The sequence below is a fragment of the Zingiber officinale genome, chromosome 6B (assembly GCF_018446385.1).
Source record: "Zingiber officinale cultivar Zhangliang chromosome 6B, Zo_v1.1, whole genome shotgun sequence".
Taxonomy (NCBI): domain Eukaryota; kingdom Viridiplantae; phylum Streptophyta; class Magnoliopsida; order Zingiberales; family Zingiberaceae; genus Zingiber; species Zingiber officinale.
Window position 1 is genome coordinate 130,164,787 of NC_055996.1, and position 18,516 is coordinate 130,183,302.

At 35.6% G+C, this 18,516-nt stretch overlaps 3 protein-coding genes across 6 annotated transcripts; 2 read left to right on the plus strand and 1 right to left on the minus strand.

Annotated features, from left to right (window-relative positions):
- Window positions 1-756: 756 nt before the first annotated feature.
- Window positions 757-2,522, minus strand: LOC121991530. Its single transcript, XM_042545523.1, has 7 exons — window positions 2,367-2,522; window positions 2,194-2,280; window positions 1,914-2,129; window positions 1,667-1,837; window positions 1,519-1,572; window positions 1,291-1,434; window positions 757-1,214 (listed from the first exon to the last, which is right to left on the minus strand). The coding sequence occupies exons 1-7, from the start codon at window positions 2,520-2,522 to the stop codon at window positions 822-824; spliced, it is 1,221 nt and encodes a 406-aa protein (XP_042401457.1). The 3' UTR covers window positions 757-821.
- An 851-nt stretch (window positions 2,523-3,373) lies between these two features.
- LOC121989516 (60S ribosomal protein L7a-2-like) lies at window positions 3,374-7,531 on the plus strand. Its single transcript, XM_042543608.1, has 7 exons — window positions 3,374-3,492; window positions 3,583-3,630; window positions 3,718-3,919; window positions 6,492-6,661; window positions 6,764-6,892; window positions 6,971-7,063; window positions 7,146-7,531. The coding sequence occupies exons 1-7, from the start codon at window positions 3,490-3,492 to the stop codon at window positions 7,275-7,277; spliced, it is 777 nt and encodes a 258-aa protein (XP_042399542.1). The 5' UTR covers window positions 3,374-3,489; the 3' UTR covers window positions 7,278-7,531.
- Window positions 7,532-8,574: 1,043 nt separating this feature from the next.
- Window positions 8,575-18,354, plus strand: LOC121989517 (peptidyl-prolyl cis-trans isomerase CYP40-like). Of its 4 annotated transcripts, none has more exons than XM_042543610.1 (10): window positions 8,575-8,938; window positions 12,746-13,246; window positions 13,516-13,603; window positions 13,707-13,759; window positions 16,580-16,684; window positions 17,395-17,470; window positions 17,582-17,619; window positions 17,687-17,778; window positions 17,888-17,991; window positions 18,057-18,354. In XM_042543610.1, the coding sequence occupies exons 1-9, from the start codon at window positions 8,720-8,722 to the stop codon at window positions 17,979-17,981; spliced, it is 1,266 nt and encodes a 421-aa protein (XP_042399544.1). In that variant the 5' UTR covers window positions 8,575-8,719; the 3' UTR covers window positions 17,982-17,991; window positions 18,057-18,354. The 4 variants fall into 4 exon arrangements, with proteins under 4 accessions (XP_042399544.1, XP_042399543.1, XP_042399546.1 ...); XM_042543609.1 differs by having other exon boundaries at window positions 18,060-18,354; XM_042543612.1 differs by having other exon boundaries at window positions 8,576-8,938; window positions 17,687-17,767.
- Window positions 18,355-18,516: the final 162 nt, after the last annotated feature.

Genomic DNA, 18,516 nt, shown 5'->3' on the forward strand with positions numbered 1-18,516 from the left:
TAATTATTGAACCTTGCTACATTAGTGTAACATAAAGGCATTGTGCGGATCATCTCTTAGGTGAATATTAATTTCTAGACAAGGTTCCGTGGGATTTTGGGGGTTCAATTAAATCCTAAGATCAATTCCAGTGCAATTGCACTTAATGAGAACCTAAGCACCCGACCAAGGTCTTGACAAAGGAAATGAAACTAATCCATGACCACAATGAAATCAGTAGAGAAATGATCCACAACCAACTAACAAGCTTAACCAACTTGAAACACATAAAGAAAATATTGCAGGAATTTAAATAAAAGAAAATTGCATGACTAAAAGCAACACTATTGTAAGAAGCATTTCATCAAACACATTATAAACAGGAATTAATTAAACGAAGCTAAAGTACCAAACTCAAATGTAACAACTAAGAGCAGGGAAAATGAATAGAAAACTCCAACAATTAACAAGAGCAATTACGACTAAAAGTTAAGTGGAGGATTGGATCGTGGCTTGAGGACGAAGAACCTCTTGTGGTCGGGGTGCGCTGGAAGAGATTGTAACCCTAAATCTCGCATTTGGTCTATTTACAGCCCTGAAACATCTGACTTTTTGAATCTTTTACCCCTTTTTTATAATTACTTTCTGTAGATGGTCATATTTTTTATTTAAATTCTAACTTGGTTCATCTACAAGTACATAAATTCTACTTAAAATAGAGATTATGGAGATACAAAATTGTCCATGAAGAATGATAGAACAAGTCACCACCAAAACCTTTCCTTTCTTATTCGATGAAGAGATGAATTACAATTATATCAGTGATAGACACAATCAGTATACTACCCAGTAGCAGCAATCAACCCACCCTGTCCGCCATAATAAACATTGAAATCACCACTTTCTGGAGGATCCCCAGAAACTTTATAGTAATTGTCCAGCGAGTCATTCTCTGTATACACTGAGCCCTCACTCGGAGTGAAAGCTTGGTGGTCTGTCCCAATGAACTGCGCTTGCATAAAATGGCTGGCTCTGCCAAACCCTTCTTCGGGAAAACTACCACTCCCCATGGGAGGAGACGCTTCATTGTTGGGCGTATAAACTTGACCTCCAAAGTCTATATATGACGAAATCTCTAAATTCGGGAAAAGCTCCTTCGGCCAATATCCAATATCTACACTCCCAGTTAGCCCCCCACACGGAAGAGTCAACCACCAGTTACCACTTTTAGGATCCTGCAATCCATTCATTAACATGTTTAAATAATTACTTACAAAAATACTAGCTATATAATTAAACAAATAACACTACCTTTGCTATGAGTAGGTCTAAGTATTCTGGTTTGCCACGGTACAGAGAAACTTTGGGGAAGGCATATCCAGGTGCATAGTTTGCTGAAACTTGCACGAACCCTTTGCAATTTAAGTTCATGCAGCCCGTCCGGTAACCGTTAGTCTGAATATATACATTATCATATGTAAGGTAATTAGTCAAGCACCTAAAACGTAGTTTAGTTGTTTTAATTTAGAGTATACTTACTGTCCAATAAATGAAAAAATGAGTGAACGTATCGTTATATATTTGGGGATGAACCTGAAATAATTAATAAGAAAGAAATTACACATCATCAACAAATTGATTTTACGATCAGAAATGTGTATGCATATGAATGCATCAGGTAACTTACGTGCCATCCTGATTGAATAGCATTCAGGCTTCCATCAGGACCATCGATGTCTCCCATAATCCATACTTGACTGGCAGAGACTTGATCTGGCCCTACATTTGGTAGTGCCCACGTAGAGATCTTTGATCGAAAGCCATAGAAACTACTGTTCTTGCTCCGAACTATTGCATACTTCACCCACGGATACAACAGGATGATCATTCGATTTAATTGTAAGGAAAGATATTTGTGAGTTTTTGGAACTTACATAATTCTGGCCCACAGAATCATCACGAACACGATATCCGGATCCATAGTTTCTAAAGTATTTGGTTAGCTCTTTCGATATGATTAGATCTTCTTTTCGAGTTCGCCTAATGAGAACAGTTCCCGGAGGACAAGTATCGTTGAAGCCTGGATCTAGAAGTGATTTAAAATTTTCATCCATAGTCACATTATTCTTCGTTTGAAAACTTGGTCGCATCTGTAAACATAATAAAATAAATCTATTTGTTGGATAGTTTAAAAAATCTATTTGTTATATATACCTGTAGCTTATGGTTTTTCAACGCAGGATGATCGAATGCAGGTTGTTTGTACTTTTCGATACAGTCAAAAAGATCTCCACTGAAGGTCTGCAGCAGCGAAGTAAACATATAGAGAGAGACAAAATTATCATGAATTTGACAAATAATACTATCAAAGTGAATAAGACTGACACCTGCTTGATGATTTTGACAGGGGGTTTGTTGAGACTTTGGAGTTCTTTGTCTAACTCCAGGTCTTCTTCCTCGGTTAATGGAATGTTTCTTCCTTCAATTGAACAAAGCAAAAGAGAGAAGAGCAATGACAAGTAAATCAGGCACATGAATGCCATGATGAAACTATTTTGCTCCTACTTCTCATGTACATATATCTATTTATATTATAAGGATTCTAATTAGATCTGTATATTATTATTATTAAATATAAAATATGTAATTTTGTAAATACAGCTGTATATCAAAATTCTGTGTACTATATATATGCGTACTATATTTACATAAATATAACAAGCAATAACTTATATAATACTACTAATAAGATTTGTACCGCAACTTTCTCTTTTTTTTTTTAAATATACAAAGTATTATTTTTAAACTGTTTAGTCAGTTCTCCTTATACATGGCATATGGAAAAATATCACACACGCTGCTGACCGTAAGTATTTCACATGATTGATCCCTCAACTATCTATAGAGAGATAACTCATGTGGGGGCTTTGGCCTTGATGCAATGACCCATGTACGAAGGAGGTCATGAACTTAATACATATTTCATCGTTGAATATTGATCTTAAAATCTCACATGGAACCTCTAATGTAATTACCATCTGTATTATTCGGGACAGATAAATCATAGATTACTATTAGTCATTAGACTAATAATTAATACATGAAAAAGATATTTATCTAAGCTTTAAATCTTAAATTGATACCATCACATGCTAACCATTATATCGTCCCGAGAGGACGTCCAGTAATCTTTAAGGAAAAAATAGTTTGTTGTCATCCGCCTCGGTTTGCTCGGGTTTGATTTAAATGGTGTGGTCCGTTTGATGATGATTAACTGATGATTCACCCCACCCCTTTCCTCTACTATCCTTCCAAGTAAACAAAGAGAGTTGTTGGGCTTCCTTAAATATTATTGGACACAGGCTTTTGGGCTTTTGTCTTTCCTTCCGAAACATCTCGCCCTTTAAAATGTATTCATTGCACCTGACTCGAACATAAACCCTAGCTCTATAAGAGGATCGCCGTCTCTGCCGCTCCTCGACGCCGTCTCTACTGCAAAGCCGAGAGGAAATGGTTTGTTGTCGTCCTCCTTTTTCTGCTTGGATTCTTTTGGCTTTGTTTTGAGATTAATGAACTCCCTTTGTGTGATTGTTCGTGTTATAGGCCCCAAAAAGAGGTGAGAAGGTGTCTGTTCCTGCGAAGAAGAAACATGTAAATTTCCATTTTTGTTAACCGTCATGCACTGTGTATTGTTTGAAATTTGGATTTTGGTCCTGATTAGTGGTGTTTGGACAACAGGAGAAGGTTGTGAATCCTCTGTTTGAGAAGCGTCCGAAACAGTTTGGAATCGGAGGAGCAATACCACCGAAGAAGGATCTGAAAAGGTTCGTGAAATGGCCGAAGGTTGTCAGGATCCAGAGGCAGAAAAGGATACTGAAGCAGCGGTTGAAGGTTCCTCCGGCTCTGAACCAGTTCACGCGGACTTTGGATAGCAACCTCGGTGATTTGAAATTCACTCTCGTTGCTAATGCGTTATATCTATTTTTTACTGCTATGCATACATTCTGCGAACTTCCTTTTATGCTAAAGTACGTCAGATCAATTTGTTAAACATCATTCCTTCCCTGGGTTTATGTTTGTGCCCTTACAAGAAATAGTTATCTGGCTACTTTGGTAGTTAAAAAAACTATGAAGATGTTTGTTTGTTTTACATTTCGCTATTTTCTACTGGTTAACTGATATTTATTGCTTAGACAACTATAGATATGCTCAGTCGTGTAATTTGTTTGATCAAATTGCCTATGCAGTGTAGGTAGCCACGTTGATTACTAGAGTATGTTAAATGTTAAATGTCACTGTGCGGATCAACTTCTGTCAACTTTTAATACCTTATCAATGTACTATATGTTTGTATTAGTAAGTTGGTTAGCATGTGCCTTTGGTAATCATGAAATTGCAGAGGGTTAATATCTGAATCTATTGTATGCTTTGAGTGAATTTTCCAAAAGCTTTACAATATTTCAAACTTTTAAAATATATAACATGCTTTAGACCACACTAACAAACCTATCATCACCCATGTCCATCCATCTGTGGTTAATTCATTGAAGTGACATTGATGTGTACAACACCAACTTAGGTAATATAGCTACATCACCTACCAACTCAAAAACTATTTTTTAAAAAAGTTATGATTAAATACGCTAATTTATGACGCTCAATCCCCAATGATGCATGCATTTTTGCTTATCTTCCAGTCCATCTACACTTGTCTTTCAATGACTGAGAGTTTCAATTGTCAATTCTGCATGACTCATTATGGTTGGGCAGTCAACAGCAATAACAACAGGGTTTGAATTTTGGTGGTGTTTGGGGATGTTCTTCATGATCGTGATGAACCCTATGTTTTTCGGGGCAAGGCAATGATTGGGTTGCAAGTGTGACTTTCACACAATTCGATTTCATTGAGGGAAATAAAGATAGATAATATGATGGGATTGAGGGCGGAGATGAAAAAGTTGACAATGACAATATTTCTGTTTTTGATCCTGTCTTTGGGTATTTTATGATACGTCTTGTTTTGTTTATTTTTCACTAAAATTTTATAAGTAATCCAATTTAATCCTGGCTAGTAAAATTTGCTAAATTTTGATTTTTTTTATTAATCCTTCCCAAGTCCCAAGATTGTGCTTCGCGACTTGTACTTTTGGACACAAGACAGTTGCTCTTCTGTGTTCTTGTCCTCCTCATCCGCCTTCTTCATGGATCACATTAAGGGGGTGTTTGGTTGGGGGTTATCGTTGATATCCTTGGTTGGTTATCAACAAAAACATTGTTTGGTTTAGGTAATGAGCGATTTCTGATCATGAGCGATTCCCGCCATGTTAGCAATTTGGGAATACAATCCGGAATCAAAAAACTTTAAGCATAGGGGTTTTCACAATTCCAGGGTTAACAAATTATTTTTTTTCCAAAATTACCTTTTGATTTTTTGTTTGCCCCTCTTCATCCTCCCTCGTCACGTCACCCACTTCCTCCATCTTCCCTCCCTCCCTCCCTCCCTCCCTCGGATGAGGCGGCGAAGCGAGAGGAGCAGTGAGGAGGAAGCTGTCGGTGAAGCTGGTGAGGAAGCAAGAGGTGGCGAGGAGGACATGGTGGCTTCGTTAACTCTTACAATCTACTGCCTCCTGCAAATCTTCTCTCCCTCCTTCAGCGGGGCACTGTCATGGCTCTGCCTGCTGAGATGGAGAAGCCAAAGGAGATAGGAAAGAGAGGGGAAGAACGTGGTGGATTGATTGTGCATCGAGGAAGATGAATCTGCCGGTCGGTGAAGGTGATGACAGCGATGCCATGGCGGCACCAGTAATGGTAAATCAGTAGAGAAGAAGAAGAGTAAGCAAGGATAAATCAGTAAAATGTAAAACTAGGTCGTTGCATAACTTAATTTGAATCAAATAATATTAAGGTTATATAATTGGTTATGGGATTATCAGGTAATCACATAACCAAGCTTATGAACGATAACTTGAACCAAACACACCCTAAGGTTTCATAGCTTTTGCTCTTATTAAGAAGAAAAATGTCAAAATCTTCTCAAGTTAACAATTAATTGACTATAGTTTATCTGGTATAGACTATTTAATGTCACTGAAAATCTAAACCATACTATATTTTTGACTAGTTTGAAATGTTATGATCTGAAAAAATTGGTATAAAGTACAACATATGTATTATACTAATCAATTTATGGATGATATAGACACACATGAGTAAGCTTGATTATTTATGCTGAAAAATGACAAAAAAAATGAGATCATTTGAAGGTCTTCTTTGCTATGGAAAGCATTGTTTTCTTTCTTTGCCTTTGTGCATCTTAGTTCTAGCACATGTAAGATGAATTACTTTTAATTTAGTAAAACTCATAATATACTTTTCCTGAATATTTTTTTACTGTCAGTTTATTTTGTAGACTACTTGACTTACCTGTTAGCTTTATGATTTATGTTTTAGATTGGGTTTCACTCTAGAAGAGGACTGATCGATCTAATACTTGAATCATTTTTGTTCTGCAGCGAGAAATCTTTTTAAATTGCTTTTGAAGTACAGGCCTGAAGATCGAGCTGCAAAGAAGGAAAGGCTTCTTATGAGGGCACAAGCTGAGGCAGAGGGAAAGACTGTTGAGTCGAAGAAACCAATTGTCGTGAAGTATGGGCTCAATCATGTCACTTACCTTATCGAACAGGTATTTATCTTCACTATTCTCCCTAACTTCAATACTAGATAAACAATATGTAATTTTTATTTAGAATGTTGACGGATGTGATCTTCAACTTATATATCATAGAACAAGGCCCAGTTGGTTGTGATCGCGCATGATGTGGACCCAATTGAGCTTGTTGTTTGGTTGCCTGCCTTGTGCAGGAAGATGGAAATTCCCTACTGTATTATCAAAGGGAAATCCCGTCTTGGAGCGGTTAGTATCTTCTCTGTACTCTTGACAATCTACTAAACTTTATTTGTTTTTGATCCTAATATATCAATTTGTCGACAGATCGTCCATAAGAAAACTGCATCAGTTTTGTGTCTGACTACTGTTAAGAACGAAGACAAATTGGAATTTAGTAAAATCCTTGAAGCTATCAAGGTGAATAGAATAGTTGAACTTTACCTGATTGGGATAGCTGTATGCATTGTAGAACGCCTATACTGACTTTTAGTTTCTTCAGGCCAACTTCAACGACAAATTTGATGAGATCAGGAGGAAGTGGGGTGGTGGAGTCATGGGCTCCAAATCCCAGGCTAAAGCAAAGGCCAAAGAGAAGCTGCTAGCAAAGGAAGCTGTTCAGAGAATGACCTAGTCTTCTTGACTATCTGGTGTTACCCTAGATGGATGCTGCCTCGACTATCTGGTGTTACCCTAGACATCAAGTCGTAGGCTGTTTCTTAATTCTGTAGTTGGAGTGAGGAATCATGGAATTCTATTGGTACGTGGAGTTCAGTTTCTTGGAACTTTGGTGCTTGCTTATCTGATAACTAAGTCTCTTTCCTTGTATTCTATTGAAATGCATACTCTGGTTAATTTGAAGTGGCTGACTTGTCCATCTTTGTGGTAGATCATGTGATTTAGAAAGGCTATTTCTTCATGTTTGTTGATGTTCTAAGTTTCAACTAACATTTGTTTTTTGTGCGTGTATTTTCAGGATTCAATATAGGTTCTCATAATATGAAAGCTACGTTTTTTTATTGCGAAGTGGAATAGATTTATTTGAAAAAAAAATTGCTTTTTTATTTGAAAATAAAAGGGCATCTTATTTTGAGTTTTTTTTTTATCAGAAGGGCCTTTTACTACTGTTTACTATTGTTGTTTTTTTTCTTCTAAATTTCTTGTCAAATTTTGGAACGTTCAAAAATATTAACAGTTAATTTAGTTGGTACAACGTTAGTCTAGGCCTTGATTCTGCTCTTTACGTGTACGTTTTCTCGTAAGACATTTATCATAGAAAGTTAGTAGTGGTCGGTTATTTATTTCTTTCGTGTTGGTCTTGAGATAAGTTGACGGGGCGTTTTCGTGTTGATCTTGAGATAAGTTGACGGGATGTTGGGACAAATGTATTCATTGTTATTAAAATATAATAATTAATTTACTGTTATAGTAATTATGAAATCAATGCTATACTAACTATGCAATCAATGCGATTCAACTGCTATAATAATTGTAGCAGCTTACAGATCCTTCAATCTGCTCGCTGCTCAGACATTGTTAACAGTTTGCTAATCTGCTCGCTGCACGCACCACTGAAACGGGGGGGCACAATCAACCAACCGCTCGCTGCGTTGGTGGCCTTCCTTCCTGACTAGGACAAATTGCAGCGCTTTTCACAAGCTTTGCCTGCTCAGAACATAAATTAAAATCTGCCGCAATTTAATTTCACCAAAAACAGAGCGACAACAAAATAAATTAAAAAAATAAATAAATAAATTGTAACGTCAAAATGCATGGATGATTCCAGAAGAAGCCAGGCTAAAGAAATCTGTTGCAGGCTCTTTGCGCAGGCCATTCCGCTAAGGTCCCCACATGGGGACCACCTGCCCCAAGATAATCATAATAATTACCAAGCAGTACACATGCCCCATATTTAGTTCATGCAGTTAAAAGGACCGCACCTCTATTGTGTGTGTGTGTGTGTGTGTGTTTCTCAAAGTCTTTTAACGAGTGAGTTTGAATTGAGTAAAGGGAGCGGCCATTTCTCGCGAGAGGAGGATTAGGAGTGAAGGTAAGGTTAGGGTTTCTTGGGTCAGGATGGAGACGGAGAGGCGCGATGCGGACTCCGCGGCGACGGCGGAGGGGAAGAGGAATCCTCGTTGTTACATGGACGTCAGCATCGGCGGGGAGATGGAGGGGCGGATCGTGGTGGAGCTCTTCGCCGACGTGGTTCCGAGGACGGCGGAGAACTTTAGGGTGCTATGCACCGGGGAGAGGGGCATCGGTCCCAACACAGGCGTTCCGCTCCACTTCAAGGTGAGTGCTGCCGCCTTTGTCGTCGCCTTCTGACCTATCTGTAGGCAGTCTACCGCTACCTGCTTCCATTTGTCTTGCTCTGTCTTGTTTGCCCTTGGAGTTGACATATATGTCGTATTTGCCAACTGTTTTTCTCGGTCTTGGTGGGGATATTGTTGTCTTTTTGTTTGAAGTTCGACCGGGTGGACCGCAGGCTTGGCATTTGGTTGATATTCGAAGACTTGGACGGTTTTGTTTATTTTTGGCCCGATCTTTTCCTTTTTTTTTTTTTTTTTTGCTTTATTCTTCTTATCGAGTTTCATATCTGGTTGCATCAGGGATGTAAATCTACGGATGTATAGTAAAGCGAATTTCCGTGTGAATCACCTCATCCTTTTCAAACTGAAGATAATGTTGTCGCCTAAGTTTTTGATCAAGATCGCTGAGGCTTTAATTAACTATTACCAAATTTAAATATCTTCCATGTATGTTAACTCTGTTATAAGAGGTGGTAAAACAGCTGAAGGATTCTTTCAACTAAATTCTATGTATACAACAAAGGAAAGACAGAATTTGACTCTTGCTATTTGTCTTCTCACCATCTTTTATACAACTCTAGGATTATTCTTTAGCTTCACATTCTGCCTATTTTTATTTTTGGTTTCAAAAATAGGCATATATATTTATGATTTGGCAAGTAGTTTCTGTTTGTGAGTGTACAACAACATGAATATTTGAATATTATTTCATTTAAAACTCATCAATTCTTGCCCAAAAAACCTGAGAGTCCAACTGCACCAAGGAGAAGCTTTCTTCATAAAGCAGTTCAACAATAAGAGAGAAAGGGGGGAAGCATGAAGGAATCCACCTTCGAGAGATTGAGAAGGAATCCAACTTACTCTAAACATACAAAGAAATTCATCTTTAAAAAAAATGCTAATTCATTTATTCCAAACTGTCATCATTTGAAAGATCTACAATGAGATTGTTATATACATAGGCAAATTTAGAGAGTATAAAAAGATATAATGATTAAGAAAACGGGTGCCTATGCAACTCAAATACTCATTTCAAAACAATAAAAAATTCTAGCTATCAGAACAAGCATGCTTGTATTTCTGCATGCAAAATATTCCCTATTGCCGCTTTTTTAGATGTTTGAGAAGGACGGCTTACTTTCAAAATTTATTGTATCACCATCATACAATTCTTTGAATGTGACAAATCCACTACTTCACTTGCATAGTGGTAAACAAATCATGTTTTTACCAAGAATTATTCACCACTTGATTTAGAACACTTGCTTGTGCTTATTCGAAAAAATATACACTTGAAAAAATTTGATCCATTTCTTCAAATAAGAAATAACATAAGCCTTCCTAGAGCCTTCTGATTTCATAACAAATCAAAATTTTAAAAGAAATCAACTATCCTATTCTTTATAAGATTTGGGGTTACATTAGTTTGAAAGAGTCTAGGGTTATCTTTATTCCAACTTTAACAAAAGAGTCGGTATCCTTTCTTTTGATCATGCATAAAGTATGTCATGCCATACTTTATTTTTTGTAATGAATGTGAATGGAAAATCAAGAAGACAATGTTTATTGGCTTTTAGTTCTTTGACCTTTTGAAGCCAAGCAAAATTTATAGGGTTTAGGCTGCTCCGCCTCCTTGAGCATAATTTCTCTATCATAATTTGAGCTGCATATTCTTACAACTTTCTCCATCATTGATACTACCATAAACTTTGCCATGAGAAATAAATCTAGTATGGAAAATGTTGTTGGGAAGACAATCATTATCATCTTGAATTGGAGAAGTTTTCAAAGCTTGATGAGCAAAAAAAGTTTCACAAATATGACCATACGTGAGATTATCCACTTAAATCTTCCATCATACTTTGAAGTCACATTTTTTTTTTCTTTTTGAATAATATGAAATAGTATAACCATAGCTTTTGCATTTAAACATTCCATGGATGCCCATATATATCTCTTGATTGTGGCGGGCTTATCAGGCTTATCAGGATAAGTAGTGTTGGGCTGGGGAACTTTGTGCTTTATGAAATTCTTCCATGAACACAAGATTGAGGCCCACCAACATTCATAAACCGTTGAGCCCTCTTTTGCCTTGAGTTGTTTCTCCACATCTGTAGCTAACATAAGAATATCATTTTAAGAATAAAAAAGTTGAGCATTGATGACATAACTCCTCTTTTGCCTTAAATATGTAAGATAGCACACTATTATTTATTCCATTGGCTTGGGAATGCTATATTTGATCATAAGTTGATTGAACTCCTTTGTGAATTCTCCAACAAAACAGAGGACAACACTGAGGTTAGTGATTTGCAAATAGTTCTTCAGTAATAATGTTTCTTCATTTTCTATCATGTTCTATTGAGTAGCTTGCCTTCATGAGCTCTTCGACGATGTTCCCACCAAATAGAAGCATTATTAGTAAATTTGATAACAAGTAGGATCATTAGGTACATCCTTGTAATCAAAGACACTCAATGGAGCTGAGCCAATCTATAAAAAGATGTAGATGACTTCTATACTTTAAAATCAAGGATGTTCAGTTTGAAATTAAATTTTCATTGAAATTTATTTCACCTTCTAGTACATTGTCAGGAAAGAGCTTCTTTATCATTTCATATTTATTTGTAGCAACATGAAAGGGGTTATCCCCATTTTTTTTAACATTTTGATCTTGAAGCTTCGGAACATTCAAAGCAACAACATTCCCAATGTTCAGCTTATCCACGTAGTTTCACTATCTTTACATCATGCAAATCATGTTCATGAGTCGTTGGAAGATTGAGGTTAGATCCATTATACAAGGCGCTCTTGGAGAAGCACAACTTATCCACTTAGTTTCACTATCTTTACATAATGCAAATCATGTTCATGGATCGTTGGAAGATTGAGGTCAGATCTATTACATTTAGCCATCCGCCCTAGGCTCTGATACTAAATACTGTCGACATCCAGTGAATGAGGAAAATGAAATGGATGATTAGTAGTCACTGCTACACTAGATAGACCAAACACATCAAGGAATTTTTTTCCCTTATAAGAATTATACCAAGAAGAGAGTAAGGGGATAATTATAAAGTAATATGCCTTACTCGGTAGACATAAAAAACCCATCTTTGAAAGTTAAACTAATTCATCCATCCCATATTATTATGATCCAAAAATTTAACAACGTGACTTGTAGACTTATAAAAACTTAGAGAACAACAAAAAGAATAGATTTTACAAAAGTTGTATCAATGCAACCAAATACCATTATAATAAAAATTCCAATAATAAAAATAGACATTTGCATGTTTACATGAAACATATTCCCCATGACAACTTTTTTTCATGTTTGACTATCATGACGTAGTGTGGGTGTATTTCAAGGTTTACTTAGATTGTCATGTTGAACTTTATGATTAGAGACATCAGAGAGTTGTGGGATCAAAGGGTTTGGTGTTGAATGCTTGGAAAGTCAAAAAGTCACGTTGATAGCTTCTGCTTCATTTTACTTTTCATATACAAAACTATTTGCTTGTGATTGTATGGTCCATCTTTCTTTTCTTCGGTAGAAACTCAGAATTCATAGACACTATGGCTTTGGAGTTAATGTGATGTTTGCTTATTTGTCTTAGTAAAAGTTGTGACAGATACGTTATTGAAAATTTCCAAACATTGTTTTTTTTACATGTATGAAATGTATTATAGTTTGAAAAGATCAATTACCTGTTGATTCCAAAATATAACTATTTTTTTAAATTATTCATATTACTCAACTCGTTCTTATTTTTGTTGTTGATTTCAGGGATCATGTTTTCATCGGATTATAAAGGGTTTCATGATTCAAGGAGGAGATATATCTGCTGGTGATGGAACTGGAGGAGAATCCATTTACGGACTTAAGTTTGAGGATGAAAATTTCATAATAAAACATGAAAGAAAAGGAATGCTCTCAATGGCCAATTCTGGTTCTAACACAAACGGGTCTCAATTTTTTATTACTACAACTCGAACATCTCATATAGATGGAAAACATGTTGTTTTCGGGAAGGTGCTTAAGGGCATGGGAGTGGTTCGTTCAATTGAGCACACTCCTGTTGGTGATGCTGATTATCCTACCATGGATGTCGTGATTACGGACTGTGGAGAACTTCCTGAGGATGCTGATGATGGTGTAACAAATTTTTTCAAAGATGGCGACTCGTACCCTGATTGGCCAATTGATGTAGATGACAAGCCAACTGAGGTTTCTTGGTGGATGAATGCTGTGGAGGCTGCCAAAATATTTGGAAACAATTATTTCAAGGTGGAACTTGATGCTGCTGCCTTGTTCACGAGCTATTTGTTTTATACTATTATTAGTTTAAGAATGAATGTCTAAATTAACCTTCTCAGTTTTCTTTTTTTTGTTTTATTTGGAATATTATAATGGATGTTTCATGATCCTTACCCAACTTGACTAACTGTTAGTATGGCGGTCCCACACTGTATGATACCTTTGGAGTTTATGGGGCATATCAATTCTTCTAATTGCTCTAATGTGCTGCTTCAAGATTGTTGTTTTCAATCTTGCAGAAACAAGATTACAAGATGGCGCTTAGAAAATACAGGAAAGCTTTGCGCTACTTGGATGTATGCTGGGAAAAAGAAGAGATCAATGAAGGCAAGTTATTCTCTTCAAGAGTTATTTAGTGCTATTAAACCTGTTATTGGTGTTTTTTTTCCCAATTGTTTACTCTTTCTTCTATTCATATTGGATTTGACAGAGAAGAGTTCATTGTTGAGGAAGACAAAGTCCATCATATTGACAAATAGTTCTGTAAGTCGACTTCTAATTATTAATGCAAGGTTTATTTATTTATTATTTTCAGTGCGCGTGGCATGGTTGCGTTATGTTATTTTATTTACGATTTTGCAATTTTTTTTATCGAGTTTGTTGGCAGCATACCTGCATATGTACCAATATGACAAAATTGGCTTAGGGTTGATATGACTACTCCTCTTTGCAAGCATAGTTATTTAAGGCGTGAGGTGCCAAAAAACGCATAGGTGCTGTGGGACCTAAAGCACACGATGCAAGGTGAGGCACACACCTTTAAGATGCTCTAGGTATAAATTTTTACAATTCAAACATATAAAGCGAATTTTTGTCAAAATATTTCACTAACAAAACTATAGTCCATAAAATATTAAACAATAACGTAAATATAAAATTCACTAGCAAATAAATATGTTATACACAATTCAAATTTAAAAAAACTTCAAATATCTAAATCATCAAAATATTCATCATCTTAATCATATCGTTATCATCATCACTAGATGTTTTAGATTTGTATAGTTGAATCTTCATCGGTTTCCTCAATACCGACTTCTTCCTCTTCATCAATAAGTTGACTTGAACTTCACTCCAAGTCAAATTGTCATAATCAAATATTAAAACATTTACTTCAGTGTTATCATTCAATCCCCATGAGTGTTATCATTCAATCCCCCTATCAACTATTCATTGCTATTGTCTATCTCATCCAAAGAAATAACATAGTGTTGTGCATATCATATCGACACCTCAAAGCCCTATTATACTTAATAAAACTAAATCACTTAGTCTTTTTTTCTTCAACCTATTTATTCTTTTGGAATAAAGCTTCACACAAAATAAAAAACTATTTTAATTTTATTTTTTATAATAAATTTATTTAGTATTTCCTTAAATATTTATACTTACATGTTCAAAAATATTACAGTTTCATTCACAAGCAGAGAAATAAGTGTCGCATACATGCTACGTAATTAAATAAAAGGGTAATTAAAGGTATGAACTGGACTTTAAAAAGTTTTTTTTACATAATTTGCATTTGTGCGTCTCGCTTCAACGAGGCAAGAGAAATCATGCCTCAAACACATCTGTCGCCTCTCACAAGGCCCACAGAAACAAGAGGCTCGCTTGGCTGTGTTTAGGTGCAGCTAGGTGAGCGCCTTTAATAACTATGTTTGCAAGATCTGCTGGATGCCTTTATTTTAAAGTTTTTTTTTATCTTTCATGCTATCTTAGTAATGCATTGTGGAGGATAACGGATACATTCTGTGAATCAATTCTTTATGTATAGATTTGTTACTAAGTGGCCATTCTATGTTTCACTTTCATTGTCTTTTGCCTTTTGGGCAAATATTTTAATTTGTTGCTTTCTCATCAATTGGCGGAGGTAGAACCACCAATCATCTTCTATTCTTCTTCAATTACTTTTAAGTTTATTTCATTTTAGGTTCTATCACTTAGTTATTTTCTTTGAAATAAATACTTGTAGCTACTATTAAGCCACATTTGGTTCATCAAAAATTTATTCTCTAAGAAATTGAAAATTATAAAATGAAAATCTTTAAAAACTTCTTTGCTATGACCATGGATCGAATGTACCAACTAGCATGTGGAACTTGTTCGAATCAACCAAATGTACTCCATGTTTAGGAATTTGTGTGAACATCACAACAAGGTCGATTTCTACCATGCTTGTGACGTCTGTGAACATTGCAACGACTTTAGACAGTTCTCACGAGGCTTTTATGCACCGACAACAATTGCAACAATGTCGGAGAGTTTGAGCAAGGCTTTTGCAATGTTGACACTATCGCAGTGACATCAAATCCTTCACGCAAGGATTCACGGGCTTCACATGGATGGTGACAAGGTGGGATACTCCCATGAGTTGACCATGTTGAAGTCTAGTCTAGGGTTTGCGACTACAACCACTATAAGGTAATAGCCTCTTCTATCTTTTTTCTCTTTTGACCTTGTCTCATCCTCATTGCTCATCACTGTATTTGGGTCGGTGCAACACCAATTTATCTTCTTCAGGTAGGGTAGCAAAATCTTAACTTGGAACGAATTTCAGACCTTGGTTATGGCAACATAGCAATTCTAAAATAGATGGAAATTGCAATCTTGTTTGATAATCCAAAAGTATTGCCATTGTCCTAGATTTTTATTTGAAAATGAAAAAATTGCATATGGTTTGGACCGACTTTGTATCTTATTTAATGCTATTTATAATAACAAAATATAAAACAAAAATCAAATTTTATATATTACTTATATATCATCAAATAAGATAAATACATTATAGTATATTGTTAGTATTGTAGCATCGCATATGGGCATATAAAAAAGTCCACTAACCAAATAAATGTCAACAGCCACTGGCCTTTTGATTTTTCATCAGAAAGGGAATTTGATAAGCAATAAAAAATTTTCGTTTTCAGTTTTCATACTTCAATAATTCAAGTTGTTATGAAAAGATTTCTGCACAGTTTTCATTATTGGGAGGATCTGAAAGATGCCAATATTTTGCATCTAACAGTTGTTTATTCTGCTTGATATATTCAGTCTGGGATACAGTACATATACTTGCAGTAAATTACCTTTACTAAGTTTATTGATGATTAGCTTACTTTTGGTGCATTATCTTAGTATTATAATGTTCAAGATATTGTTGCTGAGTTAGGTAGTTCAAAAAATGGTCGACGTTAGAGCTCAATGGCTGAATAAGTTTCATTTATCTGTTCTCAGTTTCAAACAGTCAGAGTTATGAATTGTCCTATGCTTGTGGTCACTTTCTTTTTCTTTTGTCATTTTTCTTAGGCTTGCAAGTTAAAGTTAGGAGATTTGAAAGGTGCTCTATTAGATGCCGACTTTGCAATACGGGAGAGAGAGAATAATGCAAAAGCTTATTTCCGGCAAGGGCAGGTTATTCTTGTCTTTCTGATGGTTCATATTTATTATGCAATTATCTCCAAACTGTATTATAATTTTCTTGTCTATTTCTAAACTGGCCAAACCTTGGGGATGATATATATATATATAAAACTGTAGATCTTAATGACCTAATTCTCAATATTGTTTGTCTGCTTGGAATTTTCGAGATTGTAACTACCTGATCTTGCATTAATTGACGGAATAATGATTTAATCTGCAGTGTTTTGTTTGTTACTGCTTTTGAACAATCTGTACTAGAGAGGGCATGATAAGTTGACCTGGATCTTAGATGTATTCTAGCTTCCTTTTTTTCCCTTCTAGTTTGGATATGGGACATGCACTTGCTTGAGATATGAACTATCAGACTGTAACCTTAGATTGTCTTTTATTTGTGTCGATATTTAGATTCATACAAAAACATGTGTTGATCATGCAGTATGTATTCCTATAAAATATGCTGTTCTATATTTATACTCTTGTTATTTCGTCTTGTTATTTCGGGGGTCTGTTTTGTGCACGCTTTACATGTAGGAATACTTATCATTTGTGTTTTACCAGCATTTAAGGGCATTTTATTTGCATGAGTTTACGTAATGCAAGTTACTTGTTTGGACATTCATTTGCTTCATTTTAACCATTTACTTCTTTACAATCTGGACAAATTTAGTACTAAACAAACTATTCCTTTAAAATTCTACAAGGCGCACACAGCACTTAACGATGTGGATGCTGCTGTTGAGAGCTTCAGAAAAGCCTTAGAGTTGGAGCCCACTGATGGTACTTATCTTTTTTATTACAATTTCATCAACTTGTACAAAATAAATAAATAAATATATAAAATCTGTGCTACATGGTGGTTATTGATTTGATTGTCTGGCACTTTTCAAGGGGGCATAAAGAAGGAGCTTGCAGCTGCAAAAAAGAAGGTATTTAATGTCTATTTTATGAGCCATTGGTAAACTCTTTTCCTTTTAATTACTTATTTGCCTCCAGATTGCTGATAGGCGAGATCAGGAACGGAAGGCTTACTCCAGAATGTTCCAGACCTCTGCCAAGTCGGATGCTTCAACTGAGGTGATCCAAATGTTAGATTCTTGGGTGTAGAAGCTTACTTTTATTCTAATTGAATTCTTTGAAGAAAGTCTTCTCTTTGTAATTAAATTAGCTGAGGGTATTCCATTTCCCTATTTGCAGGATAAAATTGTCTGAAAAGTCTGCTCTGAATTCTGTGGACGAATTTCTTAGTACATTTCCTATATTTGCTTCAAATGTTTTGATCAAAGTTTAGAAAATTTGAGGTACACGATTATTTACTTGTCAGAGGGTATAATTTTTTTTCTTAATCTGATGATACACTTTTCAGCAGGCAAGTATACAATCGAGGAGAAGTCAAATTTTCGGATACCTTGGTCCATGGAGAGGAAAAAAAAATTCCAGATCAATTTCTTTTTCCTAAACTTTTGACGTTCATCTGTAATTCTGGCATTTTAGTGATGGATAAACGGGTTACCCAAACATCGAGGACATTTTTGAGTTTCTGGTGATAAAAACTTTTCTCCCATCGACACACGTTAAAATACATGTAACTCGAAGCTTACCGGTCGTACTGGAAGTTAATAGATGTTGCAATCAATAATTTTGGGATCGGTTAGTGTTCAATATTCCTGTGGTAGTGTTGCAATCTTATCCATTATTGAATCCAGCATGGCTTTATTTATATATGAGGAACATAAAAACGAAATTTAATAATTTAAATGAAAGAAAAAAATATCTGTTTTCACTTTATTTCTCTTTTTTTTGGTAGTGTTGCAATCTTATCCATT

Coding starts and splice junctions, on each gene's coding strand:
- LOC121989517 (XM_042543610.1), top strand. CDS start 8,720: ATGGAGACGGAGAGGCGCGATGCGGACTCCGCGGCGACGGCGGAGGGG. Junction 13,760..16,579: donor TCATATTGACAAATAGTTCT/GTAAGTCGACTT, acceptor CATTTTTCTTAG/GCTTGCAAGTTAAAGTTAGG. Junction 16,685..17,394: donor CTTATTTCCGGCAAGGGCAG/GTTATTCTTGTC, acceptor AAATTCTACAAG/GCGCACACAGCACTTAACGA.
- LOC121991530 (XM_042545523.1), bottom strand. CDS start 2,522: ATGGCATTCATGTGCCTGATTTACTTGTCATTGCTCTTCTCTCTTTTG. Junction 2,281..2,366: donor CTGTCAAAATCATCAAGCAG/GTGTCAGTCTTA, acceptor TCGCTGCTGCAG/ACCTTCAGTGGAGATCTTTT. Junction 1,838..1,913: donor ATTCTGTGGGCCAGAATTAT/GTAAGTTCCAAA, acceptor CCGTGGGTGAAG/TATGCAATAGTTCGGAGCAA.
- LOC121989516 (XM_042543608.1), top strand. Junction 3,631..3,717: donor TTCCTGCGAAGAAGAAACAT/GTAAATTTCCAT, acceptor TTTGGACAACAG/GAGAAGGTTGTGAATCCTCT. Junction 3,920..6,491: donor GACTTTGGATAGCAACCTCG/GTGATTTGAAAT, acceptor TTTGTTCTGCAG/CGAGAAATCTTTTTAAATTG.